Raw genomic sequence first — 26,356 nt, forward strand, 5'->3', positions numbered from 1 at the left:
CACCTGGAAAAGTTAAAAATAGAAATTTCTTAGGGACTCTACTTCAGTGTAGGATGAATTTTCTGTATGTGTATTTTTTTTTTTTTTTTGGTACCAGGGATCGAACTCGGGGCCTTATGCTTGTGAGACAGGCGGCATAACCACTGAGCTAAATCCCTGGCCCCTGTATGTGTATTTTATTTTTAACATACAGTAAAGATTATTCTTAATTTTAGTCTCTGTTCAGGGAGCTGGAGCTTTTGTAGGGGAAACTCTCTATTTTGGCCATAGCCCTCACTCTGGTTTACTGAGGACCACGTGTGGCTGGGTGCTACAGTTTGCCGACTCATCGCCAATTTTGCCTTCAGGAACTGGGTAAAAGACAACTGGTGATCACTATAGTGCTGTCCTGCAGGGCCCTGCCAGTTAGAGGCGTACTTGTTTATGTTAACAAACTCAACGAAGTTTTATTTTGTGTTTTAGTTAAGTCTTACAAAAACCATTATGACTTATATGAAAGACAAAACTGACTTAAAGATAAAAAAGGGAACCTTAATTTTCATAGAATTGTAGGAAATGTGTTAAATCACTTTAAATTAGAGATAGAATGTTAGGATACATAATCGACTGTAGCCTAAAAACCCAAACGCAATACAGTATGGTTTTATTACTGCAGAGACAGCATTAAACACACATGCCTGTAATCCCAGCTGTTTGGAAGCCTGAGGCAGGAGGATCACACATTCAAAGCCAGCAGGAGCAATTTAGACCCAAAATAAAATAAAAAGGGGCCGGGGATGTCGCTCAGTGGTTCCGGTGCCTGCCTTGCAAGTGCAAGGTCCCAAGTTCAATCCCCGGTACCAAAATTAAAATAAAATAAAAAGAGGGCTTGGGGATGTAGCTCAGTAGTAGAGCTCTTGCCTGGCATTGAGAGGCCCTAGGTTGATTCCCAGTATTTGAAAAATACTATTTTATTTACTAAAAATATGCATATATTAAAGAAATGCTTCTATCAAAATGGGGTATCCTGACTCTGGTCTTGGGATACCAGACCTTCCAACCACCAAAGATGATCTTAAATAGAAAAAGAATTTGAATGACAAAATCAGAAGTATATATACTATATATTATACAGCCTTCCTTACCTTATTGAGATTTTATCCAAAATTAAATGTTATTTTAGGCTTGAGGTTCTTCACATCTAGTATGTCATGAATTCCATTCATAACTGAGTGTACTTATAGAGTCATTTCATTATAGCCACCATGGTTACAGGTGTACCCACCTTGGCCCAGTAGTTCTGACTCATCTTTACTGAGATTGTCTTGTGTAGATAGTGATTGTATTGCTAACTTTATGTATGGCAGTGCTTCACTTCTCCCTTATTGTATAGGTTTGATATACTATATAAGGAAATATTCCAAATTGCTGAGGCTCCAATATTTTTATAATCTGGGCTATTTTAGATAAATCTTCTAAAAATATGTAACAGAGGGTCCAGGGATTTAGCTCAGTGGTTCCGATGCCTACCTCACAAGCGCAAGGTCCTGAGTTCAATCCCTGGTACAAAAAAAATATATATATGTTTGTGTGTGTGTATGTATGTAACAGACTTGCCCACTTCATAAAGAGCATCTGAAATCTAATTTAATCTTTCTGCATTTCCTTTGGTAGTTATCTCTACCCATCCTTGATATGAAGGCATTCACATCATTCTCTTCCTGTTTCATATTCCCCACATGGCAAGCTTCTCACAGCTACAAAGTTTTCAGTATAAGCCATTATATGTTACTGAGGCAGTTTTCTTTATGCCTGTTTTTCCATGTCTTGTTTCACTGCTAAGATCTCTAGTCCAGTGTTAAATAAAACCAAGAACATGGTCGTCATGGCTTGATTCCTGACTTTAAGAAAGCATTCAGTATTTCCTACCAATTTAATTTATTTGGTAGATAAGGGCAGTACAGATTTTCTTCTTGTAGTGGACTTTGATACTTTGTAACTCTCAGGGTATTTGTCTATCCATCTAATTTTTCTGAATAATGTGCATAGTATCATTTGCTCTTGTTTAAGGTCTTAGGATGTACACTGATAGCCCCCCCCATTTTTTTATACTGTTGATTGTGCAGGTTTTTTCTTGATTAATCTAGCTAGATGTTTATCAACTTTGTTGATCTTTTTAAAGAACCAACTTCAGGCTTTATTTTCTCTGGTTTTGTTTTTTGTTTACTGGGGATTGAACCCGGATACACCCTACCTCTGAGCTACATCCCTAGCACACATACCCCTTCTTTTGAAATAATCCTGCTAAGCTATTCAGGTGTGACTTAAACTTGGGTCTTCCTCAGTGTTGAGATTTTTATCTTTCTTTTTTCTTCTTTTTTATTTTGGATTTTCATTGCTTAAAAAAAAGATATTTTGAGACCTTATATCATTGGTCTTAGATCTTTTTTCCCCAAAAATAAACGTTTAAAGTTGCAAACTTCCCTTGAACCATTTCTGTGCTTCCCTTGAAGCATTGACATGCTATGCTTTTTATCTTCATGTAGTTTATAATATTTTAAATTTTCATTTGTGATTTCTTCTTGAATCATGGATTATTTAGAAGCACTTTTTTAAATTTTCAACTGTGTGTGTGTGTGTGTGTGTGTGTGTGTGTGTGTAGCTTACTGTTTTCCAATGTAATTCTGTCATCAGAGAACATACTCTGTATGAACACTGGCTTTAAAAAATGTATTAATTGAACCAGGCATGGTGGCACAGGCCTGTAATCTCAGCACTCGGGAGGCTGAGGCAGGAAGATCACTGCGAGTTTAAGACCAGCCTGGGCTACCTGATGAGTTTGAGGCCAGCCTGAACTACATAGCAAGACCCTGTCTCAGGGCCAGGGATTTAGCTCAGTGGTTCTGCTGCCTGCCTTGCAAGATCCCCAGTACCAAAAAAACCAAAAAGAACCTGTCTCAAAACACAACAACAACAACAAAAATAAAAATGCATTAACTTGTCTTTTGGTATGTATTATGTTTCTGTATATTTGTATTTTGAATGTATGGATGTATAAATGTGTTTAGGTTTTGTTTTAAGACAGCATATGATTTATCTTGGAAAATGAACCATATGTGCTTAGTAATAATTTATATTCTGCAGTTATTGAGTGTAGTGTTATAAATATCAATTAATCAAGGTAATGATTATATATCAGATATTCTATATCTGTACTGATAGTTTATATAGTTGTATCAATTGCTGAGATAGAGGAGTTAAAATTTACAAAGTGTATGAACTTGCTTCTCTCTCTCTCTCTCTCTCATTTTTGTATGGTACTGGGGATTGAACCTAGGACCAGGTACATTTTAAGCTAGCACTCTATCATGGAGCTACACCCACAGCCCTGTTTCTTTCTTTGATTTTGTTAGTTCTTGTCACTTTGATTCTGAAGCTCTGTTGAAGGACTGTTTTGTTTATCATTGTTATGATTTCCTGAAGAACTGACATTTTTATTACGAAACATCCCCCTTTAACGTTAATACTTATGCTTTACATTCTATTTCATCTAATGTTGATTTAGTTACTCCAGCTTTTGTATGCTTAATGCTTGCATGACATATCTTCTGTCCATTTGTATTCAGTTCTTCTGTGTATTTACTTTTGTGGTACTGGGGTTTGAACCAAGGGCCTCTTACATGCTAGGCAAGTGCTCTAGCACTGAGCTACATCTCCAGCCCTGTGTCCTTATCTTAAGTGACTCTCTTATAGGAAGTATACAGTGAGTGTCTTAGCTACTTCCTTGTCACTGGGACACAGTACCTGCCACCCACAACTCTAAGGAGGAAAGGTTTATTTTGGTTCAGTTTGTAGAGGCTTCAGTCCATAGTCCCCTGGCTCTAACACAGGGCAGCATGGCATAGGGGCATAGCTCATAGCATGATGATAGGAAGCAGAGAGAGATCAAATGAGGAGGAGGGAGACAGACCCTCCAGACAACACTTCCAGTGACTACCTCCTCCCACCAGGCCACACCTCCACACATCACATTCAGCCATAAACTTCCCATGGACTGATCCGCTGCTGAATGCCAGGCCCCCGTGATCCAGTCCCCTCCCCACAGCCCCACCTATGAGTGTATGAGGCTTTGGGGGACATCGGGATACAAACCACAACACTGGGTCTTCCTTGTCTACTCTGATAATCTCTGCTTTTTAATCAGTGTTTGGCTGTTAACATAATACAGTCACTAAAGGGGTTTATTTAGGTGTATATTCTATTGCTTTTTGTCTTTGTTTTTTTTCTCCTCCCTTTTCCTCCTTTTCCACTTTCTTTTGGATGATTATATTTTTTTAGAATTCACTTTAATTTGTACTTATGCCTATTTGCATGATTTTAAGTTTCCTTCTAGTATTATTTGTCTTCAACTTTTCTTTATCATTTCTTATAATGTGAGTCTGATGGCAACAATCTTCCCTGATTTTCTTTTGCCAGAAATACTTTTATTTCACCTTCAGGTTTTTAAAAGATTTAATTTAATTAATCTTTTGTACATTTTAGATATACTTAATGATAACACTCATCATAGGGAATTTGTACCTGTACATGATATATCTTGCTTCTTTTTTTTCCCATTCCTCTCCCCTCCCTCAACCCCTCTTCCCCTCCTTATTTATAAAAGCTTTATTTCCATTTTTTTCCTTCACCTTCAGTTTTGAAGGATTTTTTTCCCCCTGTTTTTGCAGTACTGAGGATTGAATTAAACCCAGGGACTCACATGTGGTAGGTAAGCTCTCTCCCACTTATCTGCAACTTTTTTATTTTATTTTGAGACAAAGTCTTGTTAAGATACACAGGGTGGCCTCAAACTTGCCATTGCCTTGCCCTCAGCCTTTGAGCAGGTAGCTGGGATTACAGGTGTGTGCCACCATGCCCAGCTTAGAGAATATGTTTACTGGAAGTAGAATTGGAGGGGGGTGGATTTAGCTCAGTGGTTCCTGCACCTGCCTCACAAGCACAAGGTCCTGAGTTCGATCCCTGGTACCAAAAAAAGAGAGAAAGAAATAGAATTAGGAGTTTGAGAGTTTAAATATGCTGTTCCTGGGCCAGGAATTTAGCTCAGTTGTTCCACCACCTGCCTGGAAAGCACAAGGTCCCAAGTTTGATCCCCAGTACCATAAATACGCTGTTTCACAGTTTTCTGACCTTCCTGCTTTCAGATCAGAAGTCTTCAGTCATTAAAACTGATTCTCTTATTTGTGATTTGTGGTCTCCTTTTTTTTCCTTTAGTAGTTTCAAGATTTTCTCTTTGATTTTCAGTAGTTTAATTGTCATCTGCTTAGGGATAATTCCCTTCAAAATTATCCTCTTTGGGATTTGCTGATTTATTTTGAGAAATTTGGGGTCTTTTGTCCTCAATAGTTTTTTTCTGTCCCATTTTCTCTTTTCTTATAAGACTCCAGTTACCAACATATTAGATCTTTTGCAATTGTTTCACAAATGCAATTAATTTTGTCTTTTTTCTCTTCTCCAAATAAATTTCTGTTGATTTTATCTTCAGATTTATTGACTCCTTTGTCATATCATTTCTTCGGGTAAGCCTGTCCAGTCAGTTTTTTAATTTCAGATAGTATGATTTTTTAAAATTTTAAATCTCCATTTGATTCTTTATCAGTTTGAATTATTTTCTGAGATTCCCTATTACTGTATTTTACTTACTGTGGCCATATTTTTCTTTCCCTCATTGATGAGTCTAGCATCTAGGTTATTTCAGAGTTGACATCTTGTAAGACCGCTGTCTTTACCAAAATCTCTGAGGAGCTGACTGTAGCGAAGAACACCCGGGAAGGAACACACCAGACAAGTTGGAAAGTGAAACAGACCTTAGTCTGGCCAGACGGCACTCCCAACGCAAAGTAGCTTAGAGAGGCTACTCCAGAGTCCAGGCTCTTTTTATAGGGGCTTGCAGGGGAGTTAACAGGCGAAATTTACAGAAGAAGGAACAAAGGTTTAGTGGTCTTACATTTGTATGTTAATTAGCCTGACCTGTACTGTTAGTCAGCAGATGCTTTGTAGATTGGTCTATAGATAGATAGTGGTGTCCCAACAAAGGGTTGGATAATTATGACTGATAGGGATCTTATCTAGTGCGAACTAAGAAGCATCTTTATCTATTTACTCACATTCAGTCACAGGTGGGGCTAGGGGAGTTTTATGATTACAGAGTTATGCAGTCTTACAATCTATTGATATCTTTTCCCTTGAAAACTCTAGCTTTTATGTATGGAGTAATTTTGAATATATCGTAAACATTGTCAACATTACATTATATGGACTCAGAATTTTTTTAAACTTCTTGTAAGAGTGTTGATTTTTTTTAGCAGGCAATTAACTTGATTACGTTCAAGCTGTGTGCTGTCATACCTAAAAAAAGGCCAGGCCTCAGATTTCAGTTCAGCCTGTTAAGTCTCAATTCCAAGCCATGTTTAGTCTGCTATGCACGTGCATGGATGACAAGTCACCTGAAGCCCAGTGCTGAATTTGAACAAAAGATTATGCATTATTTGTTGGCTTTCTCCTTTCCAAGGTTCCCTCCTACTCTTTTGAAATCCGAGTTGACACAGTTCCCTTCCCCTGTACCTTTGACCTAAAAGATAATGTGGTTTACTTTTTCTCCCTCATGGGTTTTAACCACTCAGCTCTCTCTTAGCACAGTTGTAGTCATCCTTTTACCAAAGCCACAACTCAGGGAAAACTCACACTCTTCTGGTTGTTTGCTCCACACCTCTCTAAAACTTTCTGCACTTTTCTGTCTCTAAAGTCTTCCAGTAGGTTTTTCTGTTTTGTTTTTGGTATGTTTTTCCCCATAGTTATTTGTAGAAGGTTCTATGGTAGATACTCCATACCATAAGTTGAAAAGTCTGCGATTCCTTATTAAAATCTTGTCTACTTACTTCTACCAAACTCTAAGGTCTCTTCTGACTTCTGCCGTGACTTCTGCATAGCTCATAGGAATCTGATATACCTAGACAATCTCAGCTTTTCTACTTGTTCACTTATGTCTTTGGACAACCTCCTTGTCTTGAGTTTCCCTATAGTGTATATAAATTACTTTAGATTCACCATCTATAAATTTGAAATTTTAATAATTCTTTGAAGAAGTAATAATTTAGTTCTAAGTAAAATTATTACACGTGGAATACATAATACAGTGTCGAATACATAATGTATATTCAATAAATGTTTTTAATCCCTCCTCATACATCAAAGGCTCTGACTTTTGTATGACCTTAAAATGGTATTTTGCCTTACTGTACGTAAAGTCCTTTGGGATCTCATTGAGTCTTTTGGCTTCCCTACCCATATTAAAAGCTGGTGACTACAAAATCTAGTCAAAGTGACTCAGGCGATGCAGATTTAACACATTTCTAATGCCCTGTACATGCATGCCTGTCTCATCAGGCAGCATGGGACAGTCACGTTGGGTAATACAAACTGCCTGATGGGACAGGCATGCATGTATGGCCTTGCTGTGAATGTGCTAATGTGTCTCAGTACCTACTGTTTGATAGCTCATGTAGATTTCCCATAATCATTTCAAAATCCATGTCCCAAACTAAACTCTTAATCATTTTCTCTCTCCATCCTCAAATCAATTTCTGCTGCCCCTGTATTTGCATATTCATTTAACAGTACCACTAAATCATTAAAGGAAAAATGCTGTTTTCTTAAATATTTTCAGGCTGGGAACATAGCTTATTAGTAGAATACTTGCCTAGCATGTAAGAGGCCATGGGTTAGCACTGCAAAACCAAAACCAAGCCAAAACAAAAGCCTTTAAATCTTCTCATACATTCCCAGAGCTAATTACCAAGTCCTACCATGTTCTTATCTCTACTCCTGTTGCCCTACTTGTTCAGGCACTCATTTTACATCTGACCATGCTGTGGCCCTGCATTTGTTCACTTGTCTTTAGTCTAATTTATCTAGGTTACTGTTCCAAACAATTTTTCCTTTACTACATTTTTTCATTCTTAAAACTCACTATGGATTTCCTAGTCCCTTCATGATAAATCCCTAATCCCTTGGCAGCCGGTACAGAGTATCTTTTCCTGCTCCTGTCTTCCACGCAGGTGCTTGGAGCCTCTGTGCTCTGCCTAGACTAATCAGCTCTCCCCAGGCTCCTATGCCTTCTAACAGAGGCTCTCTAGCTCCTCCCTTCTTTTCTGGTTCTTTCCTATTTGTCTTTGAAATTCAAGCAACACTTTTTCTTTCTCACATCTTGTCAGCATAAGTTAGAAGACACACCACCCCCCATAATCCCCCAGTGCTCTGCCATAGTACATACATCATGATGCCTTTTTTCCTGTGTGGTCACTGCAAGCTCCTCGAGGGCAAACTGTATCACATGTACTCACTTCTGTAGATAGTATGTTTATTTTCATCAGAGAGTAAGGATTACAGGTGCTGTTCAGAAACTAAATGGATGAATCCTATTTAACCTTTTCTTGTTGAACTTGATCATTTGTATGACCCAAAGGCATCTGTCTTCATTAAATGAAATAATCATCTCTGAAATATATATAACTTGTTTTTTATTTTGAATGTTTATTGACTCTCAATATTTTCTTACCAAAACCCCATAATTTAGGCCTAGGCTTCTACATAAACTTAGCAATGGTTATGCCTTATGTAGAAGTTTTACACCCCTAGCAATATGGGCATTTTAGACTAGGTAACTCCTTGTTAGGGGGGCTGTCCTGCAAGATGCAGCATCTCTGTCATCTACCAGTAAAGGCTAATAGCATATTTCTCCCCCTTCCTGCTCATGACAACCAAATATTCTCCATATCTTGCCAAATACTCCTCAAGGAGCACAGTTGCCCACAGTTGAGAATCACTACCATATAACTCTCAGCAGAAACATAATTTGTGACATGCCTCACTGTTCTTCCCTATGAGAATCACTAGTGTATTTATTATATTTACTCTGGTTAAAAGCATATGATGATGTTCCAAATTTTAAAGAATTTCTTTTGGTCCTGCCTTACTCTTTGGAGAAACCAAAAATAAAATAAAGTGTTCATTTGCTTGTCACTTCATAAATGAAACTACTTTTCCCTTCTAGCATGTCTTCCTTTCTCTCTGAGCTCATCTAACCATTAAATCTTAGGGAGAAACGAGAGCAGTGGGGGAGTTGAAAGTTTTTAGTGCCATGTTCTACATATTTTAAGCTTTGAAAATTGCTACTGACAGCAGTTAGAGAGAGGAGCAGACTTCTGTTGAGTTAAACTATGTATAGTCTGAATTTGATAGAATATGAAAACTGTTAGTCAAAATGTTTCGCACATCTCAGATTTCTTGGTGTTGATTTCTCTGATTTTCCCTTTCCTTCCTTTTTGCTCCCTGCCAGGCTATTCACACTCTTATGGGGAGTGCTGTGCAGCCCTTACTGACTTCAGTAGGAGATGCCATCGAGGCCATAATCATCACCATGCATCAAGAAGATTTTTCTGGGTAAAACTTTCAGTCAGAAATTTACAGGCCTTTACTGCCTTTGTTTTTCATTCCTCCTCCGTATTGAAGATCAATCCTCTGACTACCTAGAAAGGAGGACAGGACAGTGAGGGCTAAAGAAAAAAAGACAGTAGAGATTTGTGTAATTTTAGATATATGGGGGCGGGGAGGTCAGTGCCTCAGAGCAGGCAAAGACAAAGACTCTCCCAAGATTCCCACTATTTATTGGGTTGGTTGTAGGGAGTATCAGATGACTGGAGGGGGCCAATAATCCTAAATTGATGAGGATCTTATAAGCAAAGGAAGTATCAGATGACTCAGAGGGCCGTGATAATAATCCTATGAAGATTTTATGCTAATGAGCATCTTAGCTGTTGAGGAGCTTATGCTTACTTGATTAGGACAGTGAGATGAGAAAAACTTCTTACAACAGTAGGTGGGATGAGTTAAGCTGATAAGGAATTTGTCATTCCCCCCCCAAGGTGAAACCTTTCTCTTTTTGTGTTGCTGCTGGGTTCTCAAAGACCCAGGTATGTCTTCAGCTGATATAATATTGCTCTTGAGCATCACAGCATCACAGGACTACTGAGGCCTCAGACAGCCCTAATCATAATTTAATTATGAAATGATTTTTTCCCAAAAATTATGTAGAATGGCTCCCAACTCCTCCACACCTATTCCCTAAGGGCCCTATGACCTAGGCTTATTCCTTTTGGGACAGCATTGGCCCATTACCTCCTCTTATTCATCATGAGTGCTGTTAAGAGATTTGAGCATTGCTGTTCTTGTTTTCTTCTTTTCTCTCCTTGTGTTGAAACATAGAATGGGTTTACAGGATTCAACTTGGCACTGGAATTTTGGTAGCTTTTACCACCTTCCCTTTCCAGTCTTAACATTTTCCTTGCTTCTCACAAATACCCTCTACTTCAATCAGCTTTTTCCCCTAGTCACAGGTTTGGTATCCCTTGTACAAAAACCCACACCTCTGGAACCATGCTCTTCTGACTTTGAAAACAAATCATGCTCAGCCCCTCCCAGACTGATTTTCCTTCCTCAGAGTTTCTAATCACATTTAATATAAAATAACTGATGTCTGATGACATTTTTGAGTAAGGGAAGGAAGGTACCAAAAAGAGGACCCTAGATCTGGAAGCAATGGGTAAGTCCCTCTGAGGAGGAGAGATTACACATACAAGAGAAGAGACACAGTGTCTCACTTAGGATATTTACCCTTCCACCTTCAACTTCTGTATACTGGCTGTGTTGTAAATATTTTACAGTTTCTGAACAATTCACTACTGTGCTTTCTTAGGTGAGAACCTCTTATTTAAGGCTTTGGAATAGCTAGGAAAACTTGAGCTTTAGCAATACCCAAGCAAGTTTATATTCTAACAAATTAAATCAAGCTTCTAATCCATATGGAGGATTGATAATATGTATTTTTAAATATTTTATTTTACTTATATTGGCACATGCTTATAGAATTTGGTTTAATATGTTATTTTTCTACTGCTCAAAGAAAAGATTGCAACTAACTCAGTCAAAACTCTTGAGACTGTTCTCCAGCATGGTACCCAGATTAAACTGTGCTTTTTATGAGCATAAAAAGATATAAAAGACTAACTGCATGCTGCCTAAATATGAGACTTACCTCACCTTCACAGATGTACATAAACTGAAAACAAAGGGATAGGAAAGACATTCCTTACTGTTGAAAACCAGACAAGAGCAAAGGTAGATAGTTATACTTAAAGTAGACAAAATACACTTTAAGTCACAAATTGTAAAATAAGGCAAGGTCATTATGTAATGATAAAGGGGTCAGTCAAGTGGGTATGATAATTATAAATACATGCACCCAACATCAGAGCACCTGAATATGTAAAACAAGGATTTAAAAGATCAAAGGGGAGAGATGGATTACATTGCAATAGTGGACCATGGGCCGGGGATTTAGCTCAGTAGTTTCGCCGCCTGCTGTGCAAGCTCAAGGACCCGAGTTCGATCCCCGGTACCAAAAAAAAAAAATAGTGGACCTTCAGTGATGGACAGACAATTCAGACATAATTAATGAGGAAACCGAGGACTTGAACTGTATTTTAAATCAAATGGACAGATGCAGAAAATACCAACAGAATACACATTCCTAAGCACACATGGAATGATCTCCTTGGACAAGTCCTATGTTTGACCACAAAGCAAGTCTGAACAGATGTAAGAGGACTTAGATCATAGTACATATCTTTTCTTGCCACAATAGCTTGAAACTAGAAATCATTAGCAGGAGAAGTCTTAGAACATTCACAAATATATGAAAATTAACCTGCCTTCTAACAGTCAGTGGGTCAAAGAAGAAACCAAAAGAAACATAAAAAAAAAAATCTTAAATGACAGTGGAAATACAACATACCAAAATTTATAGGATGCAGCAAAAGAATTTTAAGAGGGATATTTATAGGAATAAATGCTATCAAAAAAGAAGAAAGATCTTGAATAATCTAATGTTATACTTCAAAGAACTAGAAAAAGAACAAATCAAGACTAACATTAGCATAATGAAGCAACTAAACATCAGAGAAGAAATAAATGCAAGAGAGACTTAGGAAAAAAAAGAACAGAATTGGCTTTTTGAAAAGATAAAATTGTCATTGGATAGCCCCTTTGATAGAAAATTCAAAAGAGGAGACACTAGAACTGGTACTACAGAAATACAAGGGATCAGAGGAATTTCTATGAAAATTAATTGTACACCGACAAATTGGATAACCTAAATGGCTCATTAAAAATACAGAAGATTGGGGCCGGGGATTTAGCTCAGTGGTTCCAGTGCCTGCCTCACAAGCACAAGGTCCTGAGTTCAATCCCCAGTACCAAAAAAAAAAAAAAAAAAAAAAATACAGAAGATTAGTTCTGGCTAGGATGTATAGAAAAGGAACCCATACAGCTGTGATGGAAAATTGTGTGGAAATTCCTGGACACATACAGTCTTCTCAATACTTAAGAAATATAAAATTTGAGCAGAATAGTAAGAGTAAGGAAATGGTATCAGTAATAAAAGTCTCCAGTCAAAGATAAAGCTGAGAAACTGATGGCTTCTCCTAAACATTTAAAAAGAAACTAATACCAGTCTTTCTCAAACTCTTCCAAAAAAATCACAAAATACTTCCTAACTTTCGATGAGGCTTGCATTACCTTGATACCAAAGCCAGACAAGAACACCACTAGAAAAGAAATTATAGGCCAGTAACTCTGGTGAACATAGATGCAAAATCTTCAACAAAATATTAGGGCCTGGGATTTAGGTCAGTGGTTCCGGTGCCTGCCTCGCAAGTACAAGGTCCCGAGTTTGATCCCTGGTACCAAAAAACACAAAAGAACCCAAAAATATTAGCAAACCAAATTCAACAGCACTTAGAAAATATCATTCATCATGATCAAGTGAGACTTTTCCCTGGGATGCAAGGGTGGTCAACATATATGTAAACCAATCAGTGTGACACATTACATTAATAACGAACAGGGCCGGGGGTTTAGCTCAGTGGTTCTGCCACCTGCCTCACAAGCATAAGGTCCCAAGTTCAATCCCAAGTACCAAAAATTAATAATAATAAAATGAACATAAATCATATGAATGTCTCATTAAATGCAAAAAAGCATTTGACAAAATTCATTTTTTCATGATCTAAAAAAAAAAAGTCTGAACACATTATCCATGAAAGGAATATACCTCTTAAGAGAAATGACAATGGAAATATACCAAAACTTACAGGATGCTGCAAAAGAGTTTCTAAGAGGGATTTTATAACAGTAAAGTAAAAGCTGTTTACTCAAACAGTAAAGACCATATATGATAACCCCACAACTAGTAATGTCCTCATTGATGAAAAGCTGAAAACTTTTTAAGATCAGGAATAAAACAAGATGTCCACTCTCACCACTTCTATTCAATATAGTAGTAGAGCTCTTTGCCAAAGCAGTTAGGCAAAAGAAAGAAAAGGCATCCAAATAGGAAAGGAGGTACTGAAAGTATGTTTACTGACAACATAATTTTAAATATAGTAACCCCTGAAGACTCCCATCAGAAACTTGTTAGATCTTGGCCAATTCCTACATGCTTACAATGCTACCTTCTAGGGAGGCTGAAGGAAGAGGGTTGTGAGTTCAAAGTCAGCCTAGGCAATTTTTTAGTGAGATCATGTCTCAAAATTTTAAAAAGGGATAGGGATGTAGCTCAGTGGTAGAGCATTTGCCTAGCATGTGAGAGGCCCTAGGTTCAACTCTTAGTACTACCAAAAAAAGAAACAAAAACCTTTTTAGATTTGATACAGTTAAGTTACAGGATACAAAGTCAACATACAAAACTGGTAGCATTTCTATACACTAATAAGTCACTGTCAAAAAAAAAAAAATCAAGGAGGCCTGGGTTATAGTTCAGTGGTTCTGCCACATGCCTCACAAGCACAAGGACCCGAGTTTGATCCCTAGTAAAAAAAAAAAAAAAAAAAAGGCATTGAAAGAACTGTATACTGAAAACTGTAGATTAACTGTACACTGAAAAACTGTACACTAAGGAATGCTGATGAAATAAATTGAAGAAGACACAAATAGAAAGATAGTCTGTATTTATGTGCTAGATGGATTAATATTGTTAAAGTATGTCCCCATTACCAAAGTGATCTACAGAGTCAGTATAATCCATATCAGAATTCCAAAGGCATTTCTCACAGAAACAAAAAACAAATCTTAAAATTCATTTGAACCTCATAAAGCCCTGAATAGCTATGACAATCTTCAGCAAGGGAAATTAAAAGAACAAAAATGAAGGCATCACACTTTCTGATTCCAAACTGTATTTCAGAGCTATAGTAATTGAGATAGCATGATACTGGCATAAAAAATAAGCATATCAACCAGTGAGACAGAACAGAGAGCCCATATTTAGGGTCAATTGATTTTTGACAAAAGTTCCAATAACCTTTTGTTTCTCTTTAGATTATATAAATCTTTTGCATTTTACAAAGGTGCCAAGAACACATAATGAGACACAGACATTCTCTTCAATAAAGGGTTTGGGGAAGACCAGATATCAGTGTGCTGAAGAAGAAATTGGATCCTCATCTTACACCATATATGACCAAAATGGATTTAAGACTTAAATGTAAAATCTGAAGCTATAAGAAATACTAGAAGAAAACATAAGAGAAAAGCTATAATATAACATTGGTATTGGCAGTGATTTTTCTAATTTGACTCGAAGGGATTAAAATCCAAAATCTGTAAAGAACTCAAAAAATACAAATTAAAACCACAAGGAGCTATGACTCGACACCTGTCAGAAGGCCTATTATTAAAAGGAAGACAGATCAGAAATGTTGATAAGGATGTAGAGAAAATAGCTCTCATTTGCTGTTCATAGGAATGTACCTTCATACAGCCATTATGAACAACTATATGGGACTTCCTCAAAAAACTTAAAAACAGAATTAACATATGATATAGTAATCCCAGCTTCTGAGTCTATATTCTACAGACTTGAAGTCAGTAAGTCAAAGAGAGCTGCACTACCATGTTTACAATAGCCAAGTTAAGGAATCAACAGGTGTCTGCCAGCTGATAAAGAAAATGTGTATGTATGAAGTGGAATACTATTTAGCTTTCAAAAAAGGAATTCCCGTGAATTGCTACAACATGGATGAATCTGAAGGACATTATACTAAATAAAGTAAAGCAAACACAGCAAAACAAATACCAATGTTGTCACACTGTTTGTGAAATCTAAAACAATGGAATTCATAAAAGCAGAAATTAGAATGGTGATGACTGGGGCTTGGGATGAGGTGTAACGGGGTGATGTTAGTCAGATGGTACAAAGTTGCAGTTAGACGAGAGGAATAAATACATATCTAAGGTGGTGATGTTTTATCATTCCACACCATATACATACAACATCGCTGTGTACTGTACTTACTGTAACTAGTCAAATTTAGTAAAAAAAATAAAAGAGATTGTTATGCTTTTATTTATTTTTTTGGCATGTAGCCCTTTGTACTGATAAAGTCTCAATAAAGGTAGACCATGTGGCGGACTGAATCTGGCAAGGCCGATTCCTCCCAGCCTGGCCAAGGCTCCCCTCTGCTCCAGAAGCGCTCCATCCTGTGGTGACGCCACACACAGGAATGTTCCCCCATGCACCCCTCAGTGACCTTGCCACTAGTAAGACAGTGTTTTTTATATCTGGACAAAATCCCTTTCTGCTGAGACAAAAGCCTCCTTTCTGCATTTCTTTCTGTTCTAGAAATGGGGACCTCTGGCTAACATTCTGTCTGTGATAACTGTTGCTGCATTTGATGGTCATCGAGTTCACCTCATTCTTTTGTTCTAGGAATTTTGGTCATGTCTGTTGTCCATCACTAGACCCTCCCCAGTTCGTCCGCATTGTTCTCAGAATATGGAAACACTTAAATTGCTTTTTGGAAAAGATTCAGCATTATATAGCCAGTGATCTCATCTGTTAGCCAGTATCAGGTGATTTCTAATTTGGGTTAACTCTTCTTTCATATAAATATTTCATATTCTTTTAATATAGTCTTTAAAGGGCAATTGTAAACATTTATAAGTCATAAATAGTATATCATGGAGCATCAGCTGGCATCATCTGTTGATCCAAATTAAAGCCCTTCCAGAGCTCATCATCTGGAGGAAAAAATGCAAACCACTGTTGCATAACCAGTTCCACAGTCAGAATTCTGCTGTTGGCCTGATCTGATTAAATAGCACAAGAACAGAGATATTTTTGCCAAGGATTTGTTTGGAGAGGACAGCATTTTCTGCCATTGCAAAGTGTAAAATGCTATTTCGGGTTCCATTATTGAGGCATTGGCTTCCCAGGCAAAACATGGGAGTGTGCAGAGAGCTGTGAGGCTGGGAGGGACGTTGAGAGGCCAGAGAATGAGGTTGGCCCTTGTGGGATTCATCCAAGACAGATAGCTGATTGTTTCATTCTTAATAATCTTTTTGGTAAATGGATTCTAAAATTCCTTCAGTAATCCTCCCGATACCGAAGCACAGCCTTTAGAATATAATTACCATTGTTTTATGCTCTTTAACACTTAGGAAAAAATAAATGGTGCCTTTCATTTCACGAAGGGAAAAAGTTACGAAGGATTGAAATAGCAACCAGAGAGGGAAAATCAGTGCACTTTATTGCACTAGTGCTGAAGATGGTTATTGTCTTCTTTTAAAATTTACAGGTCATTATCCAGCTCAGGAAAGCTGGATATTCCTTGTTCTTTGTACATGAAGGAGCTACAAGGTTTCATTGCCAGAGTTATGAATGACTACTTTAAACAGTTTGAATGCTTGGATTTTGTCTTTGACAACACTGAAGCTATTGCCCAAAGAGCAATTGAACTCTTTATCCGCAATGCCAGTCTCATAAGACCTCTTGGTGAAGGTGGGAAAATGCGACTCGCTGCTGATTTTGCACAGGTAAGTGGGTGCACAGCTACCAAGGGAGCAGATGCTTCTGCCTCAGTAAAAGGCTGTCTGCTCATCAGGCTTTTTAAAAGAGCTATTACATAAAGTAAACTCACTTAAAATTAATTTGTTAAATTTTAAAAAGGAGAGAAAAATTTTGATTCCCAGCACTATAATAAATGAGTGAACAAATGAGTGGATGAATGAATGAAGAGTTGAGTTTTGTTTTGTTGGTGCTATACTGGGATTAAACCCAGGGCCTTAGCACTGAGCTACATCTCCAGTCTTTTTAACATTTTGAAACAGGGTCTTGCTATGTTCCCCAGGCTGGGCTCAAACTTGAGAGCTAGGATTACAGACGTGCATCACCACACCCAGCTTAAAGATACTTTTGTAGCAAGTATTTTATCTCTTGTGTTTAACAAAATAATCATCCCTCATCTCTGATCTTTCAAGGTTAAGGTAAAGTAGCTCCTTACACAATAGATAAACATTTCCTGTTTTTACATAAAATGGGCCTTTCTCAACTATTTTATCATCCCAAGAGGTCAGTATTGATGAGACTAACTGATCTGACCTTGCTGGAAGATGACATAGGCAATGAAGTAACCTTTGAACCAGTGGAAAGGGGCTACCTGTTGTCTTGTGAAGAGAGGACTTCAGAGAATCTGTAATCCCACAGAGGCCAGCTCAGCATTCCAGGGATGAGTTCCAATTCTGAGATGTACAGGGAACCAGCTAGATACAGAGTCTCATTATTTGGTCTCCCGCTTGTAAGTAGAATATATTTGTCTGTGGCCAGCTGTGAAATCATTCCAAGCTTTGTGATGTTTCTGAGAGAGAATGAAATTAAAATAGCAGAACCATAATCAGCTCTTACAGAAAGGCTTGTTTTACTTTTACTTTAGAACAGATTTTTAAAACCTTCCAGTGGTATCAGAGCCAAAGAAGAAACACCCCAAATACCCACTTTCATGAAAGAATTCAGACACAAGGATGATTCTTATATAGCATGTCAAGGGTGAAATCATTTTTTAAGCCTTTCAAACTTGTTAGCTTTACTAGCCTAAATAGTTATTCAAATGGAGTTTCCATAGTAGTTTGCCAGATTTTCCTTGCTTAAGATAAAAGATAAATGTTAATGTCAGTATTTATTCCTGAATGCATCGGAGAGTATCTTGGTTCATGTTCCTGCACAGAGCTAAGGACCTGTGCTGACAGCTCCTGCCCTGCCCAGGTGATGGCTGTCAGATGCTCCCTGGGACCTGATATACTTAGAAGAAGGACCGGTCAGAGGTTTCAAGAGTGAGGCTCTTTGCCTATAACTGGAACCAAATGATATGGATGAGGCCACTAGACCACACCAAAACCAGAGCCTTCCATTTGGGAGATATGCCTTTAGCAGCCACACAGGAAAACAGAAAATTAAATTGTTCCCGTTATTATGGCTCTCTTTTTTCTTACCTGTTTTTGTCACCTTTATTGTTAGGCATCTGTACCTTTTGCTTTTTTTTACAAGTAAACTCAGAATTATACACAGAGTCTTCTCTCTTACTGGATTATAGGCTGCTTATTGAAATGAACACACAGTGATGTTCTAGGACCTGCTTTTAATTGTTGAAAACACTGTGAGCCTTACTCAGCCTAGCCTCTGTTCTTCTCCCCTTCCTCCTCCATGCTGTTCCGTCCCCATCCACCCCTCCCCAGCTTGTTTGTGTTCTGCTCCAGCTGGTTCTTGAGTCACCTTCCTGGAGGCAGCATTTCATATCCAATCAGAACAGCGGCCAGGCAGGAGCTGGCCAAGCTGCCACGCTTGGCGCGCGGAGGCTTCATCTTAATGATATGTTGCCTGTGAGGCTTGAGAGAGGAGAGGCATTGTCCTTTAGCCCTTGCTACTCACACACCCTGCTCAGAGGACCTGACCTCAGTGGCAGGGGAGCATCTTCCACAAGCTGCAGTGTTGAGAATTTGATTTGCAGTCCTTTTTTCTTAAGACAGATTACCCTTATTGATAATTTTATTGCCAAATTTTTCTGAGTTCCTTCCCTTAAGATAAATGAAACTCGGCAGTGATTATTCCTGACTTAAGGTTGAGGGTGTCTGCTTTTTTCCTGAAATATAGAAAAGGCATTTGCACACACAGCATTTACTTAGTATTAAGAGTGTTCCTTCCGGCGCCACAGTGGCATTTGTCTGGAGCCTGTAGTGATGGAGAGGCAGATGCCTGGTCCATGCCTGCACAGGGAGTCCCAGTTTCAGAGCATCCCACCACTCATGGTGAGTGCAGCTCTGGCCCTGTGAGCCATGGGCACAGGAGAGACAGATGCACCATCGCAGTTAATATCTGTGACTTTGGCAGATATGGTCCAGCTATGATGTCAAGGTCCCTGCCTCCATTTTTGAAGTTAAAGTTTGAGCCAGGCAGGGTGGGACTCACCTGTAACCTCAGCTACTCAGGAGGATGAGACAGGAAAATCATAAATTTGAGGCCAATCTGGGCAACCTCCCAAAACCTGTCTCAAAACAAAAAACAAAACAAAACAAAACAAAAAAACTAGAAAAGAAAAAAGTCTGAGGATGTAGATGAGGAGTGCCACTGGGTTCAATCCCCAGTACTGCCAAAAAATTAAATTTTGAATGTGAAGTTTGTATTTCACTGGGTTTAGTTTCTTGCCTGCAAATACAGTTCTGTGTTGTTGTACCTCAGCTTTCAGACTTATGCTTGGTTGGAAGTGTTTTTTCAGGGTTAGTCAAAACACTTAAATAAGTAGCTTTACCCTGACATTTATATTCATGACAGGCACCAACTGTGAACTAGAAAGCCTTTTAACTCCCTCATTATTGAAAGTTATATCAATTTGTATTCAAATTTAAACAAAGCCGCTGAGGTCACTGGAACCAAGAACACACAAATAAATGCACTGAGGGTTTGAAAGAGTTCTTGTAATAAAGAGCCAGCTATTCTGGCATAAATCACAGAAAGAGAAAGCTCAATAAGGGACCAGTCAAGTAGGTTCGGGAATGCAGGTTATTTGGCATAAAGTCTAATCACATAGACAGATTATAATCTATTTTAAGAGTTTGGTTTTAAGAGTTTTTTTTTTTTTAAAAGAATCCTGACTGCTCCTCACTGGCCACAGTGCAGAGAGAAAGTAGTTGCAGGGTGCAGTCTGGAGGGCCACAGTGAGGGAAGTACTGACCCCCACCCCTCAGGAATCCAGGTCACAGGCTCAAGGTGGCTTCCTACAGGTAATTAACTCCCCGCTGTGGCCACATGGCCTCCATGTCTACCCTCATCCGGCAGCAGTTCTGACAGCGCTGCGCTTATCCAAGGCCCCTGGGGCTCTGTGAGTCTGAATCTCTCTGGAGATTTGCCCACGGTGCCCTCTGGAGCCCACATCCCTTCCATCCGAAGTTTCCTTACCTTCCCAAGGGAGAGGAGGGCTAGTGAAGTTGACATTAAATTGTTCAGTGGCACTTCCAGCACTTTCTACTTAGAAGTCTTCTAGTGCCCTTTAAGTGTACATTTATATCGCTTTCACTTTGTCCAGAAAATATGCATGTAGAAAACAAGAGATTCAGAATTCTTACATGTGTTCTAATTCCTCTTGCTTACTTTTCTGAACCGTGTCAGGGCAGGAGTGCTGTGGGGGTATCCAGAGGTGCTGGGTGGTGAGCCACACGTCTGCGGTGGTAACAGCTCACTTGCCTGCAGCTGACCTCTCACCCTTGCCTCCATGCAAGGGGGCTGGAGAGAGCCCATTGCACAGGCCGTTTCTGAAGCCACAGCTAAGCAGTGTCACCTCTTCTAAAAGGAACACTCCTGCTCTTTAAAACATGGCCTTTATTGTTCGATGGAATTCTGCAGGAAAAAAATGATTTTCAAAACCTGGCAGGTCCCTTATGGGTGAAAATTTTATTTTAAAACATTCAGCACTTTGCAATTGTCCTATGGCATAGCAATCTGTTACATCATCATAGATTTCTCAGCCTTATGAGGTCATATTCTCTCACAGTAACTTTTCCCCAGCCATTTAGATGTTTTAACCTGCCCAAGTGCTGGGCCAGAACACTATTTGGTGTACTCTTTGAAGACAGTGAACCCAGTAAGTTAATTTTTAATAACTGACCAAAACACTTCATAAATAATCAGTGTTTAAAAACCTTTATATATACTAGGTATATGATTAGAAATACCACATCAAAGATATACAATGATCACATCTTTCTTTGTAGTCAGTGTAAAGTAAGTGGTGCATTGAAGGAGGCCAGAAGCTCCCACAAAGTGAATAAACTAACCAGGTCCCAGGAGCAGGCCCTCTCTCGCTTGCTGTCTTTTGAGTTTGAGAACAATGGCTCACAGCTATTCTTCTGCTTTGTGTTATTGGTAAGAATCCTGGCTTTTTTTCCCTTAGATTTTTCTTTTTTTTACTTACTCTTACGTATTTTAGTGTATTTCAACTATGAAAAATTCCCCTCTTGGATGCACAGTTTATACTGTGTCTTTTGTCCTGTAAAAGAAGTCTTAACCTGGCCACTCTACATTTTCAAGGCATCTCAAGGAAGTCGCCCCCCACTTCTGCTCAACACTTAGTTCATACATTCTGACACTTAGCGTTGTGCCTAATAATAATCATTGTGTGGGTATTTGTATGTGAATGTATATTTATATATGCATATATTTACATATATGCATAACCTTTCTTCCAATTTTGTTGAATAATCATCTTGTTTGAATGAATGAATATACTCCTCTTTGCTAAATTTAACATTCTTTGAAGGCAGGACAACCGAATTCATCATCTTGTCCCCGTGTGTGACTTGGTACCTGACAATTAATAGCCAGTCCCACATGCTTCTCAAATGAATGTCTGATTAGGGCTCCATGGTCTACTGTGGCGAGGAGATTTTGAGCAGTTTTTCATGGGGCTGCCAGCAGGAGAGAAAGCTCACTTCTTTCCTGTGTTTTTCTTGAATAAATATGCTGCCCTCCCAGAGAGCAGCGTATTCTCAGCCATTTTCTAAACTGTTCTCGCCCAAGGTGCATACTTAATACCAAGAGTGGAGAAACAGTTTATCATCTGAGTGCACTTCATAAAGAACAGAGAGCCCAATTAATGCCAAGCAGAATTTTCCAGGCAAAAGAAAATAAAGAGAAGTGAAAAGTGTGCTAAATTCTTCTGTCAGGAATCAGGTTAATTTACTAATAACTTAAGGATTTCTAAATACTGATAGTAATTGCTGACATTTAAGAAGCACTTACATGCCATGCATGTAGAGCTTCATGGAATCCATCCGTTCAGTTACATAATTCTGTTAGGCAGATATTATCATCTCCACACTGCAGATGTGAGAGCCGCGCCTGAGAAAGGCTGGCTGACTTTTTCAGGACCGCTCTGGTGGTAACTGTACTTTTGTGATTCTGACACAGATGTGCTACAGAAAGAGTGAGAGAGCTGGCACTTGGTCCATGCTGACGATAAAAATTCTCATTATTTACAAGATTTGAGATACCTACTTAAAGGATAGGCACACAGTCATGAAAACTTTTCCTAGTATTTCAGTGGAGAAATGATCTAGACTTCCTCCTTTTATTTAACAAAAAAATATTTTTATTTGCTTTTTGCAGTACTGGAGAATGAGCCCAGGGATGCTCTGCTGTCAAGCTGCATCCCCAGCCCTTTTTTCACTTTGTGACTTAGGGCCTTTCTAAATTGCCTCGCCTGGGTTTGAACTGTGATCCTCTTGCCTCAGCCTCCTGGAGTGTGAGGATGACAGGCATATGCCACCACAGCCAGCTTATTTTTCTGTTTTTATGAGGAAATTTTCTCATATTAGCTTCCTTTAGTAAATAAATATAAAAATTATCTAATTTCTTGCCTTTTGGAAAATATAATTGGCTTTCAGAACTTGCCTTACAGTCCAGGTAGCCTAAGCTTATTGCAAGCTGAAACTTGTGGTGACAAATGTGTCCCAAATCCTCCATGGGTTTCTGGTGTGAAAGCTTTGAAGTATCTTTTAATCTTTCAGATGGAGTTGGCTGTGGGTCCATTTTGCAGACGAGTATCTGATTTAGGAAAGTCCTATCGAATGCTGAGGTCATTCAGGTGAGAACTACTTCTTTGTTAATATATTTGTATCCTTTTAGCAAATCCTTTTCTTCTCTTCAGATTTAATGACATAAAATTGTCAACATTCAGTGTTTTTTATGAATAACAATGGAAGTTTGATACATATCATCTTAAAAGTTATTCACATCAGAAGGCTGTATAGAATTTTATGTGATGACTAGTAAGTTAGTGTGTATATATTCTATTTTTGAGTTACAGTTCATAAGAATAAGCTAGGAAAGGTTATTCTCTTCCTTATAGGGGTAACTTTTTTCATTTGTTCATTTATCATCTTACTCCAATCTATTTCTTTTTTTTTTTAATTTTTAACCATTTCATTTTATTTACTATTAATACAAAGTTCTTGCTTTCACTAAAACAACTTATTATTAATATTTGTTTATTTATTTTTGAGGCATGGTCTCACTGTGCAGTTCAGGCTGCCTTGAATTCACCATGAAATCCAGATTGGCCTCAAACTGGTGGTGATCCTCCTGCCTCAGCCTCCCGAGTGCTGGGATTATAGGCATGTGCTTCCATGCCTGGCACTAGTAGTATTTTAAATAGGATCAGTGAAATTGAATATCTTTTTTATTTGTTACTAGTCCATGTTGGCAGTACATAATGATTAGTTATCATGAGGAGGTGGTACACGTACATAACACATCTTAATTTTTTATGTCCCCTACCCCTCTCTTCCCTCTCTGCTTGAAAAAGATCTCCCTACTTCCTATCTTTTGTTTTGCTCTTTATTCATATTTTGGATTTCTCATATAAGAAAGACCATGATATTTAACTATGCTGTGTGTCTGATTTATTTCACTTAACATTATGTACTCGAGGTGCATCCATTTACCTACCAATGGCTCAAGTCTATCCTTCTTTATGGCAGAGTAGTACTCCATTGTGTGTAAATACATTTTTAAAAACCTATTACTCTGTTGATAGGCAAATAGGCCATTTCTAAGATTTAGTTATTATGAGTTATGCTGCTAGAAACATGGGTATGCATGGGTCTTGTAATGTGACGACTTTAATTCTTTCAAGAAGATACCTAGAAGAGAAATACCTGATTCAAATGGAATTTTTATGTTTAGTGGGTTTTTGGGGGGTTTGGTCTGGTTTTGTGAGACAGTCTTGTTTTGTAGTGCAGGCTGGCCTTGAACTCATCGTGTACCCCAGGCTGGCCTCGAACTCACAAACAATCCTCCTGCCTCAGCTTCCCAAGTGCTGGGATTACAGGTGTGCGACATCTTGCCCAGATGTTTTAGTTTAATCCAATCTATTTCTAAAAAGATCATAGGTTATATTCCATGATAAGGACATAACAAAACCCTTGTGTGAAGTGTTAAGTGACCTGAATGCCAGTGGAGTACAGGAATGACTGTAGATGTACTAGGTATCTTGGCTAATGCAGCTAAGCACCAAATTTAGGATTGAGCTTCATGGAAACTAATTCAAAAAGAAAATCAGTGAGTTAATTCACATTTGTGATCCAAGAATATTCCATCTTAACAGAAAAAAAGTCCTGTTCAGTGCTGAACGCTTGGGCTTGTATCAACTCAGATTTTATGGAATATTGAATAACTTAATGACTGAGATCTTCAATAGAAGGTCTTAGAAGATGAGGAGATGTAATTCATATGGCTTTTAATCAGTAATCCAGAGAGTCTCAAAGTTCTTCACATCAGAGCCCACATAGAAAATATTTATGCTCAAAAAGGAGGCTGAGGGGATCACCATAATACATACTTAGGACAGTTTTATTGGCACAGAATGCCATGTGGGAAGCCAGGGTATAAACTAACATCATCAAGAGCATAGTGATCCCTTAGTGTATTTCTGTGAAGGTCCAGGCATGCACCTTCCCAAACACCAACGCAGTACTGCGAAGGAGAGTAATTATCAAGTAGTATGTCCTTAAATGATCGCTTTGCTCTCTTATGTCATCAAGCTATTAGAGTAGAAAATTCAGGAAATACAAGAATCAATTGAAATACAAGAATCCAAGAAATACAACAATCCAGTGTTGCTGATTGAGAGGGGAGCCCAGTGCTTTACCTTGTCCATTTGTAATTAACATAGAGGTCCTTTTTTGTTTTTAAATGGCAACACAAGAGCATTTCATTTTTTCCCACATGAAAAATTACTTCCCATCTGTATCGGTCAGCTTTCCTGTCGCTGGGACAAAATGCCTAATGCACACAACTTGAAGGAGGAGAAGTTTTGGACTCAAAGTTTCATTTGGTGGTCAGCTGGCTCCCAGGCAGAAGCATCACGGGGGGAGAGGGTGGCAGAGCAAAGCTGTTCAACTCACAGCATCTGGGAAGCAGGGAAAGAGCCAGACAGGAAGGGGCCGGGGACCAGATATAGTCCCCAAGGTCCTGTCTCCATAACCTTCCTCCAACTGGGCCCCATCTCCTGATTGCCCATTTATTCGTGAACTCATCAGTGCATTCCCACTAGGGAGGTAGGCACCCTCACAACCCATCACCTCTGTAGGACTCTCTCAGTACAGTCAAGTTGGCTATCAGGGTTAGCCAGCACACCACCTGTACCAAGGTGGATTTCAGGAATATTTAAAATGAGATCACAGGTATTTTCAGGTACTTCCTTTGGATCAGCACAGATCTTTTGAAAGAGATTTAAATACTCTGTTGAAGCCATAGAATTCTGCATTACAAATGTGGGTGATTTGAAAGGTTCTGATATTACCAATCCATTAGTCATCTGTACCATAAAAGTAACCCTAATAAACTCCTGTGTAGCCTTTTGAGTAAGATAGTAACACAGCAATAACAGCTGGATAGTAAAATATTGCCCTGGCTGAGTTAGTTAACATATTGGAGGGTATTAGTCAACTAGTTACCAAAGAAAGTATGCGGAACGCTATTGATTTGGCATTTACTATATTAAGATTATGCTATTATTTTTGATAGTCCCATGTGTAGTTACTTATTGAATGTGTGTATTAAAATAGTCCTAATCTCCCTGTTTGCTGAGGCAGGATGCCCTTTGCTTGGCTGCTTTTAGGGTTGTGTCGCAATATGGAGATGTAATTTCTGAGGTTGAGTTCCCTGTAAGATGCATTCTGTTTAAGCCATTTAATGTGGAACTTTTCCTTCAACCTTCACAATTCCCACAAGCAAAGAATTCCTAAAGAACTGCTTAAGATTTGGGTGACATCTTTTATATCTATTTGTAGAATCAGTGATCAATGTATAGTTTTAGAACTCCTTCATTTTTAAATATCTAGCTTTTCATGAAGTAATGATCATTCCAGATGGATTCCA

The 26,356-nt window shown here is 38.5% G+C and overlaps 1 protein-coding gene and 1 long non-coding RNA gene across 7 annotated transcripts in view; one reads left to right on the forward strand and one right to left on the reverse strand.

The window, feature by feature from the left end:
* The window catches only part of Cog5 (component of oligomeric golgi complex 5), a 316,280-nt gene that overhangs the window by 273,159 nt on the left and 16,765 nt on the right, over positions 1-26,356 (forward strand). For 5 of the 6 annotated variants that reach the window (XM_087206494.1, XM_087206496.1, XM_087206495.1 and 2 more), the window contains 3 exons: positions 9,374-9,477; positions 16,728-16,965; positions 22,984-23,060. In XM_087206494.1, coding sequence (XP_087062620.1) covers positions 9,374-9,477; positions 16,728-16,965; positions 22,984-23,060 — 419 coding nt within the window. Of the gene's footprint in view, positions 1-9,373; positions 9,478-15,859; positions 16,683-16,727; positions 16,966-22,983; positions 23,061-26,356 lie in introns of those variants that run through there. The other variant, XM_087206499.1, reaches the window with a different exon arrangement.
* Positions 9,377-20,894, reverse strand: LOC110348025 (uncharacterized). The gene is made up of 3 exons (XR_002392980.2): positions 20,378-20,894; positions 17,589-17,786; positions 9,377-9,563 (listed from the first exon to the last, which is right to left on the reverse strand). It is a non-coding gene; the product is annotated as an uncharacterized LOC110348025 (long non-coding RNA).

This window comes from Heterocephalus glaber, unplaced genomic scaffold (genome assembly GCF_053883595.1).
Source record: "Heterocephalus glaber isolate CG9 unplaced genomic scaffold, H.glaber_assembly_v1.0 deba00000676, whole genome shotgun sequence".
Classification (NCBI taxonomy): Eukaryota; Metazoa; Chordata; class Mammalia; order Rodentia; family Bathyergidae; genus Heterocephalus; species Heterocephalus glaber.